This window comes from Mus pahari, chromosome 1, assembly GCF_900095145.1.
Source record: "Mus pahari chromosome 1, PAHARI_EIJ_v1.1, whole genome shotgun sequence".
NCBI lineage: Eukaryota > Metazoa > Chordata > Mammalia > Rodentia > Muridae > Mus > Mus pahari.
The window spans coordinates 73,597,170-73,616,977 of record NC_034590.1 but is presented as its reverse complement, the minus strand read 5'-3'; the positions used below and the strand labels follow the sequence as shown (position 1 = coordinate 73,616,977).

At 38.2% G+C, this 19,808-nt stretch overlaps 2 protein-coding genes across 3 annotated transcripts in view; both read left to right on the top strand.

Moving 5' to 3' along the window:
• Nucleotides 1–11,272: 11,272 nt before the first annotated feature.
• Nucleotides 11,273–19,808, top strand: part of LOC110326217 (olfactory receptor 51E2) — a 19,772-nt gene continuing 11,236 nt past the window's right edge. Inside the window, exons 1-2 of one of the 2 annotated variants that reach the window (XM_021204432.1) lie at nt 11,273–11,436; nt 17,713–18,582. The gene's annotated coding sequence lies outside the window, so the exon portion shown is untranslated. The remainder of the gene's footprint in view (nt 11,437–17,712; nt 18,583–19,808) is intronic. The other variant, XM_021204441.1, reaches the window with a different exon arrangement.
• On the top strand, nt 16,919–17,863 carry LOC110326226 (olfactory receptor 51F2-like). Its single transcript, XM_021204454.1, has one exon. The coding sequence runs from the start codon at nt 16,919–16,921 to the stop codon at nt 17,861–17,863; it is 945 nt and encodes a 314-aa protein (XP_021060113.1).

The following is a 19,808-nucleotide window of genomic DNA, read 5'->3' as shown; positions in this document are numbered from 1 at the left end:
GAGAGGAGAGGAGAGGAGAGGAGAGGAGAGGAGAGGAAAGAGAGAATAATCCCAAAACTTACAGGACAAGAGATTTTTCTAGAGAGGATCAATACCAGACCTGACTTCTGACATTGTCTCCAAAATGGTTCTGATTTTCTAGAACCCCCCAAAGAGAAAAATCTTGCAACAGGAACACTATAAGGCTTGAGAAGAGGAAGTTTTATGAGGAACTGTGGTCTGATGAGAGCACTTGTAAAGCAGAAAATTGAATTCCTAGGAGAGAACTCCACGTAGCTGTGTCCTGCTAACCCTTTGTTCTCCAAATGACAAATTAATAATTATATTTGGTTTCAGTCTAACTTTATTCATACTTCTTCAAAGATCCTGTAGATGAGTTTCATTTCCCCAAGCTCATTCAAAAGCAATACCATCCCCAAGAATCTATAGGACAAAGCTCTGCATAGGGCCAAAGCCTAGGAGAAGTGGTTTAATTGGCAGACCATGAGTTTGTTAGGCTTTCGTTCATCTGTTTCACAACCATCCTGAGACACACAAAGCATGAGGAAGAGGAGCTGCTGAGTAACCATGGTCACTGAAGCCAAATGTAGTTACTTGATTCAGATTTCAAATCTTTTCCTGTGTATTCTGTATCCTTTAAAAATTGTGGGCCATGTACACACAGGCAAAGAAACTAACAATGTACTTAAAGAAAAAAACTAAAAGAAGACTACAACATTCTGGGAGTTCCTTGTTTATCACTTGCTAGTTTATAAAAGATAATCTGATAATTTCTACTAAACTGTTATTAAGATATTTACCATTATCAAGAATGCCCTATATGACAACAAATACCTCTTACTTAAAAGTGGCTTTGAGGTTGATAATAAAGCCTCTAACGTTTAATAGCAACTTGAGAATTCAGTAACTTCATAAACAGAAAATATTATTTTGCCAAGATACCTACTATTCGAAAGGATATCTCCATTAAAGTAGCTACAGAACAGATATTTTAAATAACCTTCTTAACATCCCTGTTTTGTCTAGATCCCTGGGAAAGACTAGAAAAACATGTTCTTTATTTATCTAGTTCATCGTGAACCTAAGAAAATATGCTCTCCTTTTTGGGCATCATCTTGACTAGCAGAAACACTCCTTCCCTAGAAAGCACTTCAACAGATGGGAAGACATTTTCAAGCTTTTGATAAACATGCCAAGAAATGTATGACACTCCATGGGAAAAATGCACAGTTCAAATAGTTGCTTCCAAGATATTGAAGTAAAAGGAGATGCCTAGACTGTTACAGGATACAAATATGAAAATTTTACTGCCCTGCTAAAGACATTAATCCTGGTCTATGGGCACATTTGTAGGCTAAGGGACACAGTCATAAAAAATGCCAAGATCTATTTCAATACAAACCACAAAGATTGAAACTATTCAGTAGTTAAAGAAATAACATGAGTAGGTATCCAGAGAAAGGACACAGTGATTAGTGTTTATTTTGACTAGATAAGCCTCTATTCAACAGCCTGTCTGAGGATTGAATACTTTTAATATGGCCAATGCCTAACAAATTCCCCAGCATCCTTACCCATGGGAAAGTGTAAATCAGGATTAAACTGAGACTCCACCTCACTGTCCGAATGGCTGTCACTTAAAGTCAAACAACAATAAATACTGGTGAGGTTACTGAGGAAAATGACACTTTATACCCTGACAGTAGTGATGTAAATGGCTACAATCAACTATGGAAATCAGTACGGAGGTCCTCAAGTAAAATCGAGCTACCACCTGATCCAACTAGCTACCTCACTTCTGGATCAAAGGAACCTAAGTACACATACTGCAGAGATGCCTGCTCTTTCATGATTATCACAGCCCTGAGCACAAAAGCCAAGTTGTGGAATTGACTTAGTGTCCATTAACAGAATAAAAGGAGCAGAAAACGTTGCATGTATCTATGCACAAAGGAGCTTTATTCTGCCCTAAAGAAGAGTGAAATGATGTCATTTGCTGGAAAATGAATGAAATTGAGGTTTATCTTGTTAAGAAAAGTAATCTGGGCCAAGAATGATATACATAGATACAAACTGTATAGAAAGGTGATAAGTAGATAGAAAATTAATGGATAGATATATAGATAAATGATAGATGATAAATAAATGATAGATAGGTAGATGATAGATAGAAGATAGGTGAAACATATAAATAGAAAGGTAGAAGGAAGACTGTTTGAGGAATGAAGGAGGACCATTAGAAGGAAGACAGAGACCAGGAGAGAACAATGGGTTAATATGGTCAAAATTTACGATACTCTTGAACAAAAAAGTCAAGGAATATATATGATAATAATATGTCATAAACACTGTATTAAGTTAGTAACTCAAAATATTTGGAACCAGACAGCCTTTATCTATAATTTATCTCTGTCATCTCTCACATGACTGTGATCAAATAGGGTATCTTCATTTCTATTTTTATATTCTAATAAAGGGAAATATTATATCTGCTTTATAAGTTTATTTTGTAAAAATAAATGAGATGTTCTAATACTCATGCATGAGAGGTTGAACACACAGTATATTCAGTTCACTCAAAACATGTTACTAAATCACTGTGTTATTATTATTTTGTGCCTGTAGCTCTCACTATGACAGTTTAGTAAGTTATTATTCATTGCCTATTATGTGCCAGATACTGTGTTCCTGACTTTTGAGGTGAAAGATATAGCATGTACTCTCAAGAAGTGCATGATTCCAAGAGATAAAGCCACCATCATATGAAGACAAATATGGTCTGTACAGGACTGTTTTCAATTCTTTGTCATCCTAAGGTCCTCAAAGTCCTGGAATTGTAACTTATCAATCTCTTTTTTGTTTCTGTTTTTGTTTTTGTCTTTGTTTTGTTTGTTTGTTTGCTTGTTTGTTTGTTTGAAACACTGGGGAGGTATCTGTTATATTCACTTTTATACCCTCTGCATCTTTTCAATATAAAACACACGATGGGACCAGTATATTTTAGACATCAGGAGTAGAATTCAGGGTCTAATAGAAGCTAAGCAAATTCTGTAATGAGAAGTAAACTTTTCTACTTGAATACTCAAAACTTGGTCATAACAGAGAGGAAATGATGGAAATATTAAGAATACCGCTAGAAGGTCATAAGAAGGATGAGTGGGCTTTGTCTCTATATACACTAGAATGGCATGGTCACTGCTAGAACAATAGGATACGATCCTCTAATCATTCATCATGCCAGACACAGGAAACAGATACAGTGTGGTGCTCTCAGACCATGGAGCTAGGAAGAGATATAGAGGTGTTAGGCTTTTTTTTAATGGTGGACTAAATGGAGAAATTTTTGTTGCAGTAACCGCTTTCTATCACTGTTCTTGTTTTAGTCCTACAATCTAGATATGTTAAATTGAGATTGTTCAATTTGCCTTAGGAACTTTGAAATACAATCCTTATTTCCTGATCTGTCATAGTCATCCACATTAGCAGTTACATGCATGAAGCTTAAGGTTGGAAGAGGACTAGCTATAAATAGTTTATATATCCCATATACTGAAATTTTTACTTATATCTTAACTACTGTAAATAATACTGCATTCACTGTTCCTGTGCATAAAATATAACCTGCTGTCTTGGATATTTTTCTTTCAATAAATTTTTAGAAGTGAAATATATGAGCAATTTAAAACAATAATAAAGACTGGAATATTCCATCTCTTGAGGTTTACACAAGCATTGTAAAACAATGTTTAGCCCATTGTAGCACAGCAACAAAATATTGTGCACTGTAAGTTAGAAAAAATATATCAAAATAGATAGATAGGCAAAATATCTTCCTGAAGTAAAATGTTGACACTAAGTAAATGGGATTTATGCCAGATCCAGACAGAACATTTTTTCTTGTATTGAATTCTGGCTTTCCAGTTCAAATTACCAAATTTAAGAAATACAATACGATGGTGTCTTTTGCATTTCAGTTTCATGAGGTCCCATTTATCACTTGTTGATCTTAGAGCCTGAGCCATTGGTGTTCTGTTCAGAAAAATTTCCCCTGTGCCAATGAGTTCAAGACTCTCTCCCACTTTCTCTTCTATTAGATTCAGTGTGTCTGGTTTTATGTTGAAGCCGTTTATTCATTTGGACTTGAGCTTTATGTAAGCTGATAAATATAGATCTATTTTCATTCTCCTACATAAAGACTACCAGTTAGACCAGCACCATTGATTGGAGATTTTTTTCCACTGTATATTTTTGTATTCTTTGTCAAAGATCAAGTGTTCATAGGTGTATGAGTTTATTTTTGTGTCTTCAGTTCAATTCCATTGACTGACCTCTCTATCTCTTTACCAATACCATGCAGTTTTTATCACTACTGCTTTGTAGTACAGTGGTTCCTCAGAAAATTGGAAATATTTCTACCTGAATACAAAGCTATACCACTCTTGGGCATATATCCAAAAGATGCCCCACCATACCACAAGAACATGTGATCCATCATGTTCATTTGTAATAGCCAGAAGCTGGAGACAATCCAGATGTCCAGCAACCAAAGAATGGAAACAGAAAATGTGGTCCATTTACACAATGGAACACTATTCAGCTATTAAAAACAAGGACATCAAGAATTTTGTAGACAAATGGATGTAACTAGAAAATATCACCTTGAATGAAGTAACTCAAACCGAAAAGGACATGCATGGTATGTATTCACTGATAAATGAATATTAGTCAAAAAGCACAGAATACCTAGGATACAACCTACAGACCATAAGATGTGTAACAAGCAAAAAGGCCCAAGTGGGAAGGCTTCAACCCCACTTAGAAGTGAGAAGAAAATAATCAAGGGAGGCAGAGAGAAGGAGAGATCTGGATACGAGAAGGAAGGGGGGTAAAGAAGAACAGGATCAGACACTGGGGAGGTGGACAGGAGAGAAGCCCAGAGCGCCAAGAGAATAAAAAGAAATAAGCAGTCTCGGGGAATGGGAGGTGGTGGGAGTGACCCTGTAGAGAGTACCAGAGACCCAGAAGGTGAGCCACTCTCAAGACTCATTAGGGGAGACCTTAGCCGAAATGAACAACATTGGAGAAAGGGAACTCAAAGAGTTCATCTCCAGTAGACAGGCAGGGTCTCTAACCCACAGTTGAAATTCCTGACCCAGAATTATTCCTGTCTGAAAGAACTGCAGGGACAAAAATGGAGACTGAAAGAAAGGTGGACCCATCTTGGGATCTATCTCATGGGGCCTGACGCTGCTATGCTATGATGTGTTTACAGACAGAAGCCTCACACAGCTGTCCTTTGAGAGGCCCTGCCAGCAGCTCACTGAGACAGAAGCAGAAACACCCAACATTGAAGTCAGGGACCACTATGGTTGAATTGGGGAAAGGATTGAAGCTGAAAGGGAGAACAGCTCCAAAGGAAAAGCAGCAGTCTCAACTAACCCCGACCCCAGGGAGCTCCCAGAGACTGAGCCACCAACCAGGAGCATACAAGGGTTGGCCCAAGGGCCCTGGCACATATATAGCAGAGGTCTACCTGGTCTGATGTCAGTGAGAGAAGATGGGCTTAATCTTTGACAGTCTTGAGGCCCCAGGAAAGGGGAGGATTGGTAGTGGGGGGAGAACATCCTCTTGGAGGCAAAGGGAAGGAGGCAAAGGGAAGGAGGAATGGGATGAGGAACTGTGAGAAGGGGGACTGAAGCCAGTCAACAACCGGAATGTAAATAAATAAAATAATTTAAATTAAAATAATAGTAATAATGATAATACAAAAAAGAAATACAATATGAAGCCCAAAGATCTTACAGACTTATATGCCTCCCAAGTTCAACAATATTGATGCTAATATATTAATAAAATATTTTCTGGTCATTTTATTGATGAACCTTTTGATCCATTTTTAGAAATCTTAAGAAAATAGCCATTAACAGTTTTGTTAAGCTGGTATGAAAATAAGACAAGGAGATGAGCCCTATTTTGAAGTCTGTGTACCAAGGTATGTATGTATATATCCTTTGACAGTATGTTCACCAGTGTTACATGTGGGTGCCACATGCTACCACCACTGTAAGTCCACTGTCTTGGGAGAGAAATTTCAGCCATAGAAACACAAACATAATTTTTCTTAACTTTTTCTGAGACTTGTGAGAAAATAGAGATCTAGAATCTGCCCAATCTGGTAGAGAAAACATCTTCAGAGTTCCCAAGAAGCTCTCTGTAAGGACACACACACACACACACACACACACACACACACACACACACACACACACACACTGTGTATATGATACTTTATTGAGAGAGCTAAGTAGGCTACTTAAATAATTTAATTCTTAGAAACTGATAAATCAGACTAATATTGGATATTTCTACCAGATTTACTATCTTTGGTGTATAGGGCATAAAATGATCATGAGTGGGTCTCACTGCACTAAAGTCAATGATTCAGCAAGCATCATTCATTCATAAAAGATATGGAAGGAGGCACTATAAAACTGAGTATGGAGAATTCTCAAAAAAATCTAAAACTGGAATTACCGCATGAATCCTAACCCTGTTCCTAAAGGATTCTATATCCTACCAAAGATGTTTTCACACAAATACTTATGGTGCTTCTCTTGAGCAGATTCCAGACATTGGACATTGTGTTATTTACACTGTTGGGAGTTTGATTTTGCTCTGACGTGATTGTGATCATGCCTTGTTCTTCCCTCTTGAAATATGAAAGCATTTAACTTAATTTTGATTTTTACAAGAGCCCACAGTTGAGAGATTTAGATATTTTAAAGAAAATAGATATTTTAAAGAGAATGAAATTTTATTGGGTTTGAATTTGTAAAGACTGTGAGACTTTTAATGTTATTTATGTTTTTAATGTAAGATTTTGGGAATGAATAAGAAAAATAAAGTTTTGGCTTAATGGTGATGTGTTTGTATACTGTACAGTTTTATGTCAACTTAACACAAGCTCATGTTATCTGAGAGTAAGGAAGCTCAATTTAGAAAATACCTCCATAAGATTGGGCTGTAGGGAGCAATTGTGATAAAAACTGCATGGTACTGGCACAGTGACAGACAAGTAGATCAATGGAATAGAATTGAAGATCCAGAAATGAATCCACACACCTATGGTCACTTGATCTTTGACAAAGGAGCTAAAGCCATCCAGTGGGGAAAAAAACAGTATTTTCAACAAAAGACGCTGGCTCAACAGGTGCTTAGCATGTAGAAGAATGTGAGTTGATCCATTCTTATCTCCTTATACAAAGCTCAAGTCTAAGTGGATCAAGGAACTCCACATAAAACCAGAGACACTGAAACTTATAGAGGAGAAAGTGGGAAAGAGCCTCGAAGATATGGGCACAGGGGAAAAATTCCTGAACAGAACAGCAATGACTTGTGCTGTAAGATTAAGAATCGATAAATGGGACCTCATAAAATTGCAAAACTTCTGTAAGGCAAAGGACACTGTCAATAGGGCAAAATGGCAACCAACAGATTGGGAGAAGATCTTTACCAATCCTAAATCTGATATGGGGCTAATATCCAATATATATAAAAAACTCAAGAAGTTGGACTCCTGAAAACCAAAGAACCCCATTAAAAAATGGGGTACAGTTCTAAACAAAGAATTCTCAACGGAGGAATACCAAATAACTGAGAAACACCTAAAAAAAAAATGTTCAATATCCTTAATCATTAGGTAAATGAAAATCAAAACAACCCTGAGATTCCACCTCATGCCAGTCAGAATGGCTAAGATCAAAAACTCAGGTGACAGCAGATGCTGGTGAGGTTGTGGAGAAAGAGGAACACTCCTCCATTGCTGGTGGGATTCCAAGCTGGTACAACCACTTCAAAAATCAGTATGGCGGTTCTTCAGAAAATTACACATAGTTTTACTGGAAGATCCAGCAATATCACTCCTAGACATATACCCATAAGATTCTCCAATATGTAATAAGGACACATGCTTCACTATGTTCATAGCAGCCTTATTTATAATAACCAGAAGCTGGAAGGAACCCTTTTGTTCCTCAACAGAGGAATGGATACAAAACAATGTGGTACATTTATACAATGGAGTACTACTCAGCTATTAAAAACAATGAATTTATGAAATTCTTAGACAAATGGATGGATCTGGAGGATATCATCCTAAGTGAGGTAATCCAATCACAAAAGAACACACATGATATGCGCTCACTGATAAATGGATATTAGCCCAGAAGCTCAGAATACCCATGATACAATTTGCAAAACACATGAAACTCAAGAAAAAGGAAGACCGAAGTGTGGACACTTTGATCCTTCTTAGAAGGGGGAACAAAATACTCATGGAAGGAGTTACAGAGACAAAGTTCAAAGCAGAGACTGAAGGCATAACCATCCAGAGACTGCCCTACCTGGGGATCCATCCCATAAACAACCACCAAACCTGACACTATTGCAGATGCCAACAAGAGCTTGCTGACAGGAGATGGATATAGCTGTCTCCTGAGAGGATCTGCCAGTACCTCACTAATACAGAAGTGGATGCTCATAGTCATCCATTAGACAGAGTACAGGGTCTCAGATGAAGGACCTAGAGAAAGTACCCAAGGAGCTGAATGGGTTTGCAGCCCCCTAGGAGGCACAACAATATGAACTAACCAGTAACCCCAGAGCTCCCTGGGACTAAAGCACCAATCAAAGAAAACACAGGGAGAGACTCATGGCTCTAGCTGCATATGTAGCTGAGGACAGCCTAGTTGGTCACCAATGGGAGGAGAGACCCTTGGGTCCTGAGAAGGCTCTATGCCCCAGTATAGGGGAATGCCTGGGCCAGGAATCCAGAGTAGGTGAGTTGGGAAGCAGGGAGAGGGGGGAGAGGATGGTGGATTTTCGGAGGGTAGCCTATGAAAGGGGATAACATTTAAAATGTAAATAAAGAAAATATCTAATAAAAAACAGATTGGCCTGTAGGAAAACCTGTAAGGCATTTTCTTAATTAGTAATTGGTGCTGGAGGGTTCGGTCCATTATTGGTAGTTCTCCTGGGCTGGTGATCCTGGGGTCTGTAAGAATGTAGTCTGAGCTACGCATGGGGTGAAAGCCAGTAAGCAGCATGGCTTCTTTAACAGTTCCTACCTCCAGGTTTCTTCCCTGTTCCTGTGCTGACTTCATTTGATAGTGAACAATGCTGTGGAAGTGTAAGCCAAATAAATGTTTTCCTCTCCCTGCCTCCTCCAAAAAAAAAAAAAAGAAAGAAAGAAAGAAAGAAATTTAATTGAGATTATCTTGGCTCAAGAAGACTAAAATATGCTCTATTTCACAGGAGTGTGTTAGCTTCTAATTTTATGTAATTTTTTATTTAATTGGAAAAAGTATGTATAGAACTTGAGAAACTACAAAGAGACCCATGAAGAGAGGGGAAAAAATGGCTTTAAGGGTCAGTAGAAGAGAAGGTAATAAAACACATGGGACATAAGCCTAGAAGAGGAGGGATGGGTTGGAAGGAAGATCTAAGCAGTATGGACGCAGAGAGATGGGGGTGTGGGTGGGGAGGAAGATTGTAAAACACAAAGACTAAGTATATATAAAAATACCATAAAGAATCCTGCTACTTTAGTCAAAAGTGGTAGCATGTACCTTCAATCCCAGCACTCAGGAGACAGAGGAGGCTGAATCTCTATGTGTTTGAAGATAACATGGTCAACTTAGCAAATTCCAGGCCAGTCAAAGCTATGCTGTGAGGCTCCATCATGGGGTGGGGATGGGAGAGACTAGTGTGCAAGGGAATTTTAAAACAAGTATTTGGTCCCACTCCTCAAGTCTGTCTACCGTTCTTGGCTTATGGACACCTTTTGTGTTCTCCAAACACAGCAAAGAGGGTGACAAGTCCTTTGCACACAGCCTTCTCTTCAGTTCTTCATTTATAAGGATGCACACAAACCCTTGGCTCAGTATCTTAGATGTATAATGCCCAGTGAAATAGTATAGTTTATTATTGTTGTTTGTATAGCCTTAGAAAAATAAAGTATCTCAGGGCAATGCATTTTGGTTGTGAAAATATCGGTGGAAGGTGAATCAAAAAGGGTGAAGAGGCTGCTGAAATTATGCTAGTGACAACAAAATAAGATTTGGTAGAGGTGGCACTTGTGGAGATGATGCACAACAGCCAGATTCTGCCGACATTTGCAACTCTTGATAGAATGTGTCAATGTAATGGATGCAGGATGTAAGAGAGGGAAATCAAGAATGACTTAAAGATCTATAAATCCAAAAATGACCTTGGATTCGTAGGACTGCAGGAACAACTAAAGAAGCCATGTACATAACCAGTCTGCGAATAATGCTTAGTAAAGACGGAGCAAGTCAGCTCACCTTAGATAGCATCACAAGCCAAAGGCAACTCCTACCTCCCCTTATTCCTTAACATAATAGTACCATAACGTGAACACAGTATATATGCTCCCCAAATCATCCAAGTTACTCCCCCACCTTGCCGCTTCAGATACCAAAATAGAAAGCAGGTAAAATTATGGAAAAATAAAGAAAAAAGGTATTATTTTCTGTGTACCTAAATTATGGACTGAGATGTTTTACCACTGTGTTTACAAAACACCTGCTTCTAAGATAACATCGTTGTTGTTTAACATGTGAATGTTAGCCTGTCTCTCTCCTAAAAGTCTAGGCAATGGGCCTATATTGTATTCTTTTTTTTATTAATCTCCAGCACTTACAGGATAGCTAGAACATAGGGCATCATTATGAAATCTATATACATAGATGAATGTACAATTATTTCCTAATCTTAAACGGTAGTCACTTCACTAGTGCATTCCCAGTAAGCTAATGATCCAGTGTTACTGTGAATAATGCCAGACTAGGGGGTTAAAGCATTACGGAATGAAGTAAACTTATTATCACAGCAAGAGATGTTTTAAACATATGATGTTTCATTTTTAAATTCACCTCAAATGGCCTGCTAATGGTTATGGCATTTTTGAGGTGTTGAAATTTCCCTAAATTGTATTGTGGTGATGGTTCCTGCATAATTCTGTGATTTTTCTTAAAAACTATTAAGTTACACACTATAAATGAGTCAATTTTATAGTATGTGTACTGTATCTCAATAAAGCTGTTATTAAAAAAAAACTTTCCAATGCAATAGCACAAGGACAAAACTTTACATCCGCTCATAAAGCATGTAGGCATAATCACATTCGGGAAGAGATATAAAAAGCTTGTATCAGGCAAGTGAAGTCCTCTGGGAGTGCCTACACCCTAGAGGCACAGTGAATTAGCACTGCCGCTGGGAACTGGTCCCTCGACTCTATGCTTATCTCCAAACAAGCTGAATGAATCTCAACATAAGCTGGACCCTCCTCTGGAATCTGAAGCTTCCTCCACCTTCTGAGTTAGCCTGAGAGGGACTCATTGCTGCTGGAAGGGCTCTGTAAGTAAGACTTTGTTCAGTGCAAGCTCCTGCCTCTGGATGAGCCATTCTGTCTTAGCACTGGGGGAGAATTGCACTGTGGTGTGCAGAATTAGATAAGCTAATGTAATAGAGACTGAAGAGGATGGGAAACTTTTGAATTATGGATTTCCAGGAAGTCTACAGAGAATAAGCACTTTGTTCTGCCTGCTGACTGGTTGGGGGTGGGAGTTGGGGGTGGTCAGATAACCTGTCTTTAGTCAAATGCCTTAATTGGTATGCTGATACATTTGTCATGGTAAGATAAATTTCTTACCTCATTTCTAAATCCAATGACTCACACAAAATATAAAAACTTGCAGCTCATCATAGTGATACATGCCTGCAAAGACCAGCACTTTGGAGATGAAGGTAGGAGGATTGGAAGCTCAGGGTGACCCTTGGCCACATACTAAGCTCAAAGCCAACCTGTGATACATGAGACTCTATCTCAGAAATGTAAATCAATATAAATTTAATTTAAAAATAAAAGTGAAATTACCTGTTGTGAACATTTTTTGCATGCCACTGCTCTATTAGGCAGTTTACATCCAGCCCTATAGATGAGTAAACTATACTAAAACAAGTTTACATACCTTATAGGTTTCAGTGAAATAAGACATGTTTAAGAATATGAACATTGGAATTAAGGAAAACTGGGTTCAGAATACTGGCTGTGGTTCTCACCAGCTATCTGTGATGCTAAGAATGTTTCATAACATCTCTTACATTTGGTTATGATTTTTTCACTAAAAAAGTAACTTTAAAGTAAATTTATTAATGCCTGCTGTATGTTGTTGTAGTGGGAACTTAAGACTATCACAATAATGCTTGCTGATCTGACAAACGTGTTTTAACAATATGAATAATTTATATTGCTGACAAGGCTTCCAAAGGATTGTCTGAATACAGATCCAACCCTTGTCTGATACACACTATAGACCACCAGCAGCAGCTTAGAACACAATGATGATACCACATTGGTCTAAATTATCAACTAAAGGCACACAGGCTACAGCTCTCAGTATTACTGTGGGGGATGGGGAAAGCACATTGTCTAAATAGGAGAGTTCACAAGAGAAAGAATGAAGTTGTCTATGACTTGAAGAAAGAGAGTCTGACAGTTCTGAGAGTGATGTCACACTGAAGAATGGTTTGAAAGAGGCAGAAATGATGAAGAATATTTATAATATCACCACTCAGGAGTCCAAGGCAACAGAATCGTGATTACAGGCCAGCCTGGGCTACATAGTAAAAGCTTGTCTTGGTGAAAGGAAAAAAAGATGCAGAATAATTTCTGGAAAATGTGGTGTACTATTCCCTGATATAAGCATGAAACATTTTTAATAATAAACTATAACATCAAGTACCAACTGGCATCTTGGACATTTGAGAACTAGAATAAATAGCAAAATAAATAAACAAATATTTTACTGGAAAGACAGATATGAAATGGGGATGAGAGAGGGGAAATGGGTAATTTTAATTAGATGATTATTAGACCTTAATTCCATTGGCAGATAACTGAAAGAAATGGGGAGTGGAGAAGGAAATGAGTCTGCTGGGCTCATCTGGAGGTTGTAGTATCTGAGGACCGAGACCATGTCTCTCAAAAAGAGGTGTTTTATTTGCTTTTTATTACCACTGGAAGCAAAGAGCTTTTATTTGCTCTCCAAACTGTGGCCTGAGTTCCTCTAAACTGCAGATTTTAGCACATCAGCCCGGTCCATGTTTCACTGCTGCCTTCATATTTAGCCCTTCACCTTTCTGATAACTTTCGCAATACAGAATTAGGAGATGCTAGCTGCATGCATCAGGTGGGCAGGGATTATTTAAAGCCATGGTCATAAGGAGGTCATCTCTAGGAGAGGCTATGGACTGCAGGAAGGGATAAATAAAGCCAAATTTTTTCCAGTGCCACAATTTAGAAGGTAAAGAACAGTGTTCGCTAATAAATAGTGGAAAGGGCTAATCCAGCAGAGGAACCATCGCTGAAGCAATTGAAAAAGAAAGGATCAAGGAAGAGGTAAGTGGGAAAAAAACGTATCTGGAATTTATACAGAATAGTTATTTAGGAATACATTAGTCACTGAGTTGAAAGATTTTCTGAGAGTTCTCAGTGGGGAAATATCCCGCTTGTTACCAAGGGTGAAGGAAAAAATAAACAAAAGCAGATTGTTCTTCTTTGCTCACTATAAACTATGCAAAAGAAAACCGAAGAAGAGATGGTATTTATGACTGGTCCCTCTGTTATCTAAGCACTGTGGTTACTAATGACACATAGTGATGGGCCCCAGTTGCGATGAGAATGTTGAAAGTCTCTACACTGAAGTGGGGAAAGCATTCATTATTGAGTTGAGGTGGAACTTGTAAATAGGACCCAATGGCGCCCAGCAAAATGCTAAAGAAAAAAAGGAATGCTGTTGGAACTAAATTAGAAGAGATGGACAATGGCTTGTTTACTTAATCATAAAATATTTGGAAATGCCTGGGTCTTGATGCTTTGCAATGCAAAATCTACCACATTATCCTTTCCAAGAAATTCAAGATTCTTGTGTTTTCAATCACTCACTTCTCCCTCAGCTAAGGGAGACTCACACTAAGGACCCATTTTGCTTGGTTTTTCTTATAGTTATCTGTTACTACTGTCACCTCTCAAATTATCTATGTCCAGAGCTCACTTATCCTGTTTTCACTCCTATAAAATCACACCTAACCACCAAAAGTTAGTTACAACTCGTCTCCTTTGTTGCTATTTCCTAAAATTAATTTCTCTCAACACTTAACCCAGACCCATTCAAATACACACAACATAAATACTTGGCCCTGTACTTTCTATATCCTATCTCTTAGATTATCCCCTACCTTAGTGCACTCTACAATTAGTAGCCCATTTCTTCAAATATGACCCTGTGGTTCTTGCTGTACCTATAAAGTATCTAATGTGCCATTCATATTCAAAACCGGTCAATTTTCATTGTAGATAAAAGTCACTGGACTCGTATTACAGAAGATGTTTTGAGACTTACAAGTGTGGGGTATGTGGTCTATGAGGAGTTTTTTTGGCTACCTCAGGTACAAAGTCATCTCGGACTTGCTTCATGTCTCAGTAACTAACAAGACTCTGTGAGCACCCAATCTATACATCTACTATTGACTGACCTAAACGTTTATGATAGATGGTCAACAGCTTATAAAATGTTCCTGGCTGTGAAAACGGATGGCAAGCCCTCTCTTGGTCTAGCATCGATGAAGAGAAATTATAAAAAGTTCTGGTCCAAGAGTGACAAACGGCCCAGATGAGACAGACACAAAGCAGGCAACTTGAGTTCTCTGCTGCCAAATCAAATATGGATCAGATCAAACTGTACTGTACAGTTTGCTTTGTTTATCATCTTTCATCAAAAAAGGGAAGGAAGAAATAATCAAGAGAAAAGAAAACTGGGCATGAATAAATTAAATTATTACTAAATGAGTCACTAAGAAATCAGGATAAAAGAGAAATTATTCACTTAGTAGTTTGACTTTTTGAAGTCATGTTCTGTAAAACTTTTCAGAATTTAATGACAAAAGCATTAATTGACAAAAGCCAACTAAAGCATTATAGGTGAAATAAAAGACATGGTGGCCAGAATTACCAGACATATATGGTGACACTGCATTCCACAGCCACTATTGTTCACTGGTGTGCAACTACACTTTGGAGTTATTCCAAAGTCCCACTGATATTTGACTCTCTCTTGATTATGAACTCTTCAAGGGAAGATTTTGTGTTCTCCTTTAGTTTCTAATATGGAAGCATGCAAATGACTGTTACTTGAGAAATATCCCTGAGACTGAGAGGCAGGATCTGGGGAGGATATATTGCAAGATAATTGTTGCTCAATGGTCTTTCTTATGGCATTTGAAAAGTGTTAGCATTCTTCTCAGTGTAGACAACACATGGAAAATGTTCACTGCTTTTTTTTTTCCTTTTTTTTTTTTTTAAAGATTTATTCATTTTTATGAGTACAGTGTCTCTGTCTTTATACACACCAGAAGAGGGCATCAGATCCTATTACAGATGGTTGTGAGCCACCATGTGGTTGCTGGGAATTGAACTCAGGAACTCTGGAAGAGCAATCAGTGCTCTTAACCGCTAAGCATTCGCTCCTGCCCTACTGCTTTCTCTGTAAGTCTTTTTCCTGTTCTCAATATCTACTGAATGGCCACATTGTGATAATGCTTTTCTTCCTTTCTTGACTTTCTTTGCTTTTTAAAATTCTTGGTTTTTTTTAAATAATTCTATTTTAAATCACAAATTATAATTGTATATATTTACAAAATACAATGTGATGTATCCCTAAATATATATCTTCTGCAAGGATCAAATCAAGTTAATTAGTGTAGCTAACACCTCGATTTGTTATCATTTGGGGGTGGTTACAGCTGTTAGAATATCCTCTTACATCTGTTTAGAAGTATATAATACATCAATATAAATGTTTAATTCTTTTCATTTTGAAGCTCATACATTTCTCACATTAATTTCATTATTCTCCTGAGGACACTTACGTCTGAAAATGTCAGAGTCTCAAACTATACTCAACAAATAACTTTTACCTTTTTCCTCTAATACTGCAATAATTTCAATTATTTTCCCAATTTATGTTTAATAAGGTTCCCTAAGGTGCCCCTTACAGTGGAACTTTATGAGAGAGAGAGAGAGAGAGAGAGAGTGCGTGCGTGTTCTGGAATAATTTAGGTATCCCTCTGTGCCCCTTCACATCCTATGCTTGCTGTCTATCACTTAGTACCTTTCTTTTCCATCAAAGGACCTACCCCACACTGACCACTTCTCATTAAGCCCTCTCCAAACACAGCCTTAATCTGTTTATCCCCAAACCTCCATTTCAAATTCACACATGCCTGTCTGCCTAGACTAAATTTTCTACTCAGTGGGAAATGTGATCCTTTTCAATGAAGATCTATTCTCCTCTGCAAAAAAAGAAAGAAACATTCCATTATTTGTCCCAGGCAGTATGTTTCCACAAAAACGTGCAGAGAGTCTATTGTGAGGAACTAGTCGTTCAAAAATTTAAAGCATATGGTAACATGATATATCAAGTGGATGCTAGTGTTCCACAACTGTCCCTGTATCATCCACAGCTGGAAGAGTGAAAGGCCAGATCACACAGACATAGGCAGCTAGCAGCAAAAAAAAACTCAGAGGCGAAAAGTTATGGGCTGAGACAGTTCTTTCAAGAAAAAGAAAAAAATACTGTTGCAGTAGTTGAAATCATACTTTTTTTTTTTTTTTTTTTTTTTTTTTTTACCAATTTAAAGGTGTCATTTCTATTTTTATATGTTGTATAGATGCTCATCTTTGGTCAAATGTATGTAGGATAAGATTATTTATAAATAGAATATACAAAAGAAATGCAGCTTTTTTTGTTTTAGCTCTGTTCTGTAATTTTAATCTAGCATGCCAACCTTCCAGAACACCACAGCTTCTTCCATCATTTTCCTGCTCACTGGTGTGCCCGGGCTGGAAGCCTTCCACACCTGGATCTCCATTCCCTTCTGCTTTCTCTATGCAACTGCCCTGTCAGGGAACAGCCTGATTCTCTTTGTCATTATCACCCAGCCCAGCCTCCACGAGCCCATGTATTACTTCCTCTCCATGTTGTCCACCACTGACCTCGGGCTCTCCATCTCCACTCTGGCCACCATGCTGGGGATATTCTGGTTCAACACCAGGGAGATCAGCTTCAATGCCTGCTTGTCACAGATGTTCTTCATTAAACTCTTCACTGTAATGGAATCCTCAGTGCTGTTGGCTATGGCTTTTGATCGTTATGTGGCCATCTCCAACCCTCTTAGGTATGCCACTATTTTAACTGATTCCAGAATAGCTCAAATTGGGGTGACAATTGTCATCAGAGGGACTGTAATGTTGACACCAATGGTCGCACTTCTTAAGAGACTAACCTTCTGCAGCAGCCGTGTGCTCCACCACTCCTACTGTTTCCACCCCGATGTCATGAAGCTCTCATGCACAGACACCAGGATCAACAATGCAGTTGGATTGACTGCCATGATCTCTACTGTTGGTGTGGACTCGGTCCTTATTCTCCTTTCCTACATCCTGATCATCAGAACCGTCCTCAGCATTGCTTCCCCAGAAGAGAGGAGGAAAGCCTTCAGCACGTGTATCTCCCATATCGGGGCTGTAGCTATATTCTATATTCCGTTGATCAGTTTGTCCTTTGTCCACAGATTTGGAAAACGAGCTCCACCCTATGTACATACCATGATTGCTAATACCTACCTGCTGATCCCTCCTGTCATGAACCCCATCATCTACAGTGTGAAGACCAAACAGATACGTAAAGCTGTGATAAAAGTTCTCCAATCTAAAGAAATATAGAATCATAAAAGCCTAGAGCTAGATGGCCTGCTTCAGGCTATGTTGTCAATTAATGCTAGACTATATCTTGAATGCCAGTTACTTTAGCCCCTTTACTTCACAGATGAGAAGACACTGATATATAAGTGGGAAGCAATATATAGCCTTATGCCTAGAGTTCCTCTTCCTCCACACTATTGGTTCTAAGCTGGCGCTTTTCTAACTTTGTCAATAGACCTTTTATTCTTATCTCATCATAGCAGTTACATTTTCATATTAATTTCATATTACAACATTCCTTTGTAGAAAAGTAAGTAGCATTTTCTAACTCTCTGCCATCTACTGTTCAAAGAAACTTCTCTGATGAGGATTGATAGCTTCTATATAGAAAAAGATGCGTATTTAGAAGGGAGTTTGATACTATGTCCATTGGCAAAATAATAGCAGTAGTTTAATCCTGGGGCTTGTGATCTTCACAATCATGAGTTCTTGGTCAGATTTACAACATCAGACATAAATAAATACTGTGAAGTCAGCTTTAAAGCACGTCATAAAACAGGTGTTTTACCCCAAAACACTGTACCACGATTTCACCCAGGAATATATTTTCCCAGTTCTATCATTATTGCAGCTTGTGGTACTCACAGCTAGTTTAAGGTGACCAGTGACTTTTGTTCCCTAGCAGCCTGGATGACACCTTCTGGCCCTGTGAAAACCACCCAGCAGGGGGGAACTTCCAGGTCAGTTCCAGTTTTATTTCTCCAAGGTGTGTGATATCTTCAGAAATAGGGTCTTGCTATCAAGTGTTGGTGGTCATCTAAGAGCAATGACAGTAGCCTGCATTATTTTGAGGCCTCTGGGACATCATTTACCAACAACTATAAAAGAGGCAACCTACCACTTCAGTAAGGAGGGAACATCATCCTTTCCCTTAATTATTGCTTGTCTTGATTTCCATGTGTTGAAATACACCAGAGCTTTGTCCTCGGGACTCTTCTTCCTTTCATGCTTCTTTTTCTGGTCATTTCATAATGTATTATGACACTAAATACCATCAATACTGAACAAACACAAATTAGCATTTATAATCAACAATCATCCAATATGTATCAATGTTTGCATCCAGGTGTCTCAATCATCTTAGATAACCTTAATCGCCCCATAATAAAAATGTGTGTTTAGCTACAGGTTTTCATAACTAGAAACTGTTTCCTAAATTGTTGAGATGAAATACTTGTAGTAACTCTTATGCCTTGCTTTTACTCCTGTTCTACATCTGTTTATCAACAAATCCATAATCCAACCACTTACATTGCTTCCACTGCTACCATCAGGATGCGAGCCATCACCTTGAACCCAAAGTCATCTGTGAATAGCTTTCTATTACCTGTGGCAGATCGTATCACTCCTTGTTAACACACTTTCGTTGGTTCCTGCGTGCCCAAGAGGAAAACTTCAGTGACTGTAGTAGCATGTAAGGTCCTTTATATGCTCGGAGTCTCCCTGACTATTGCAGTTCTCTTTCCCATTGTCCTTTGAATCTCCTAGTAAATTTGCATTAGCCTCCTGACATCTGCTAATATCATCAGGCACACTACACCACATTTCGTTTCACACTCAACACTTTTCTGACTGTGATGTTCTTCTCCCAGAGATCTAGCTGATTAGCTTAATGTAGGTTCTTATTCAAGTATACCTTACTGCAGGACTCCTAATATTATAAGAATAATAATCATAACAATAATATTTCTCCCTCAGTTTCTGACAGTATCTACCCCCATCCTTACCAGCTTTGTAGTCAATTCCTAGCACTTTCAAAACCTAACCTATTATAAAAGGGAGGGGGTTGTTTTAATTTTGTTTTCTCATCCCAAGATAAGATTTTTTTGAGGATAAAGAATTTTTGTCCTGCCTCCATTTACCTCTTTTTTTTTTTTTTTTTTTTTTTTTTTTTTTTTTTTTTTTT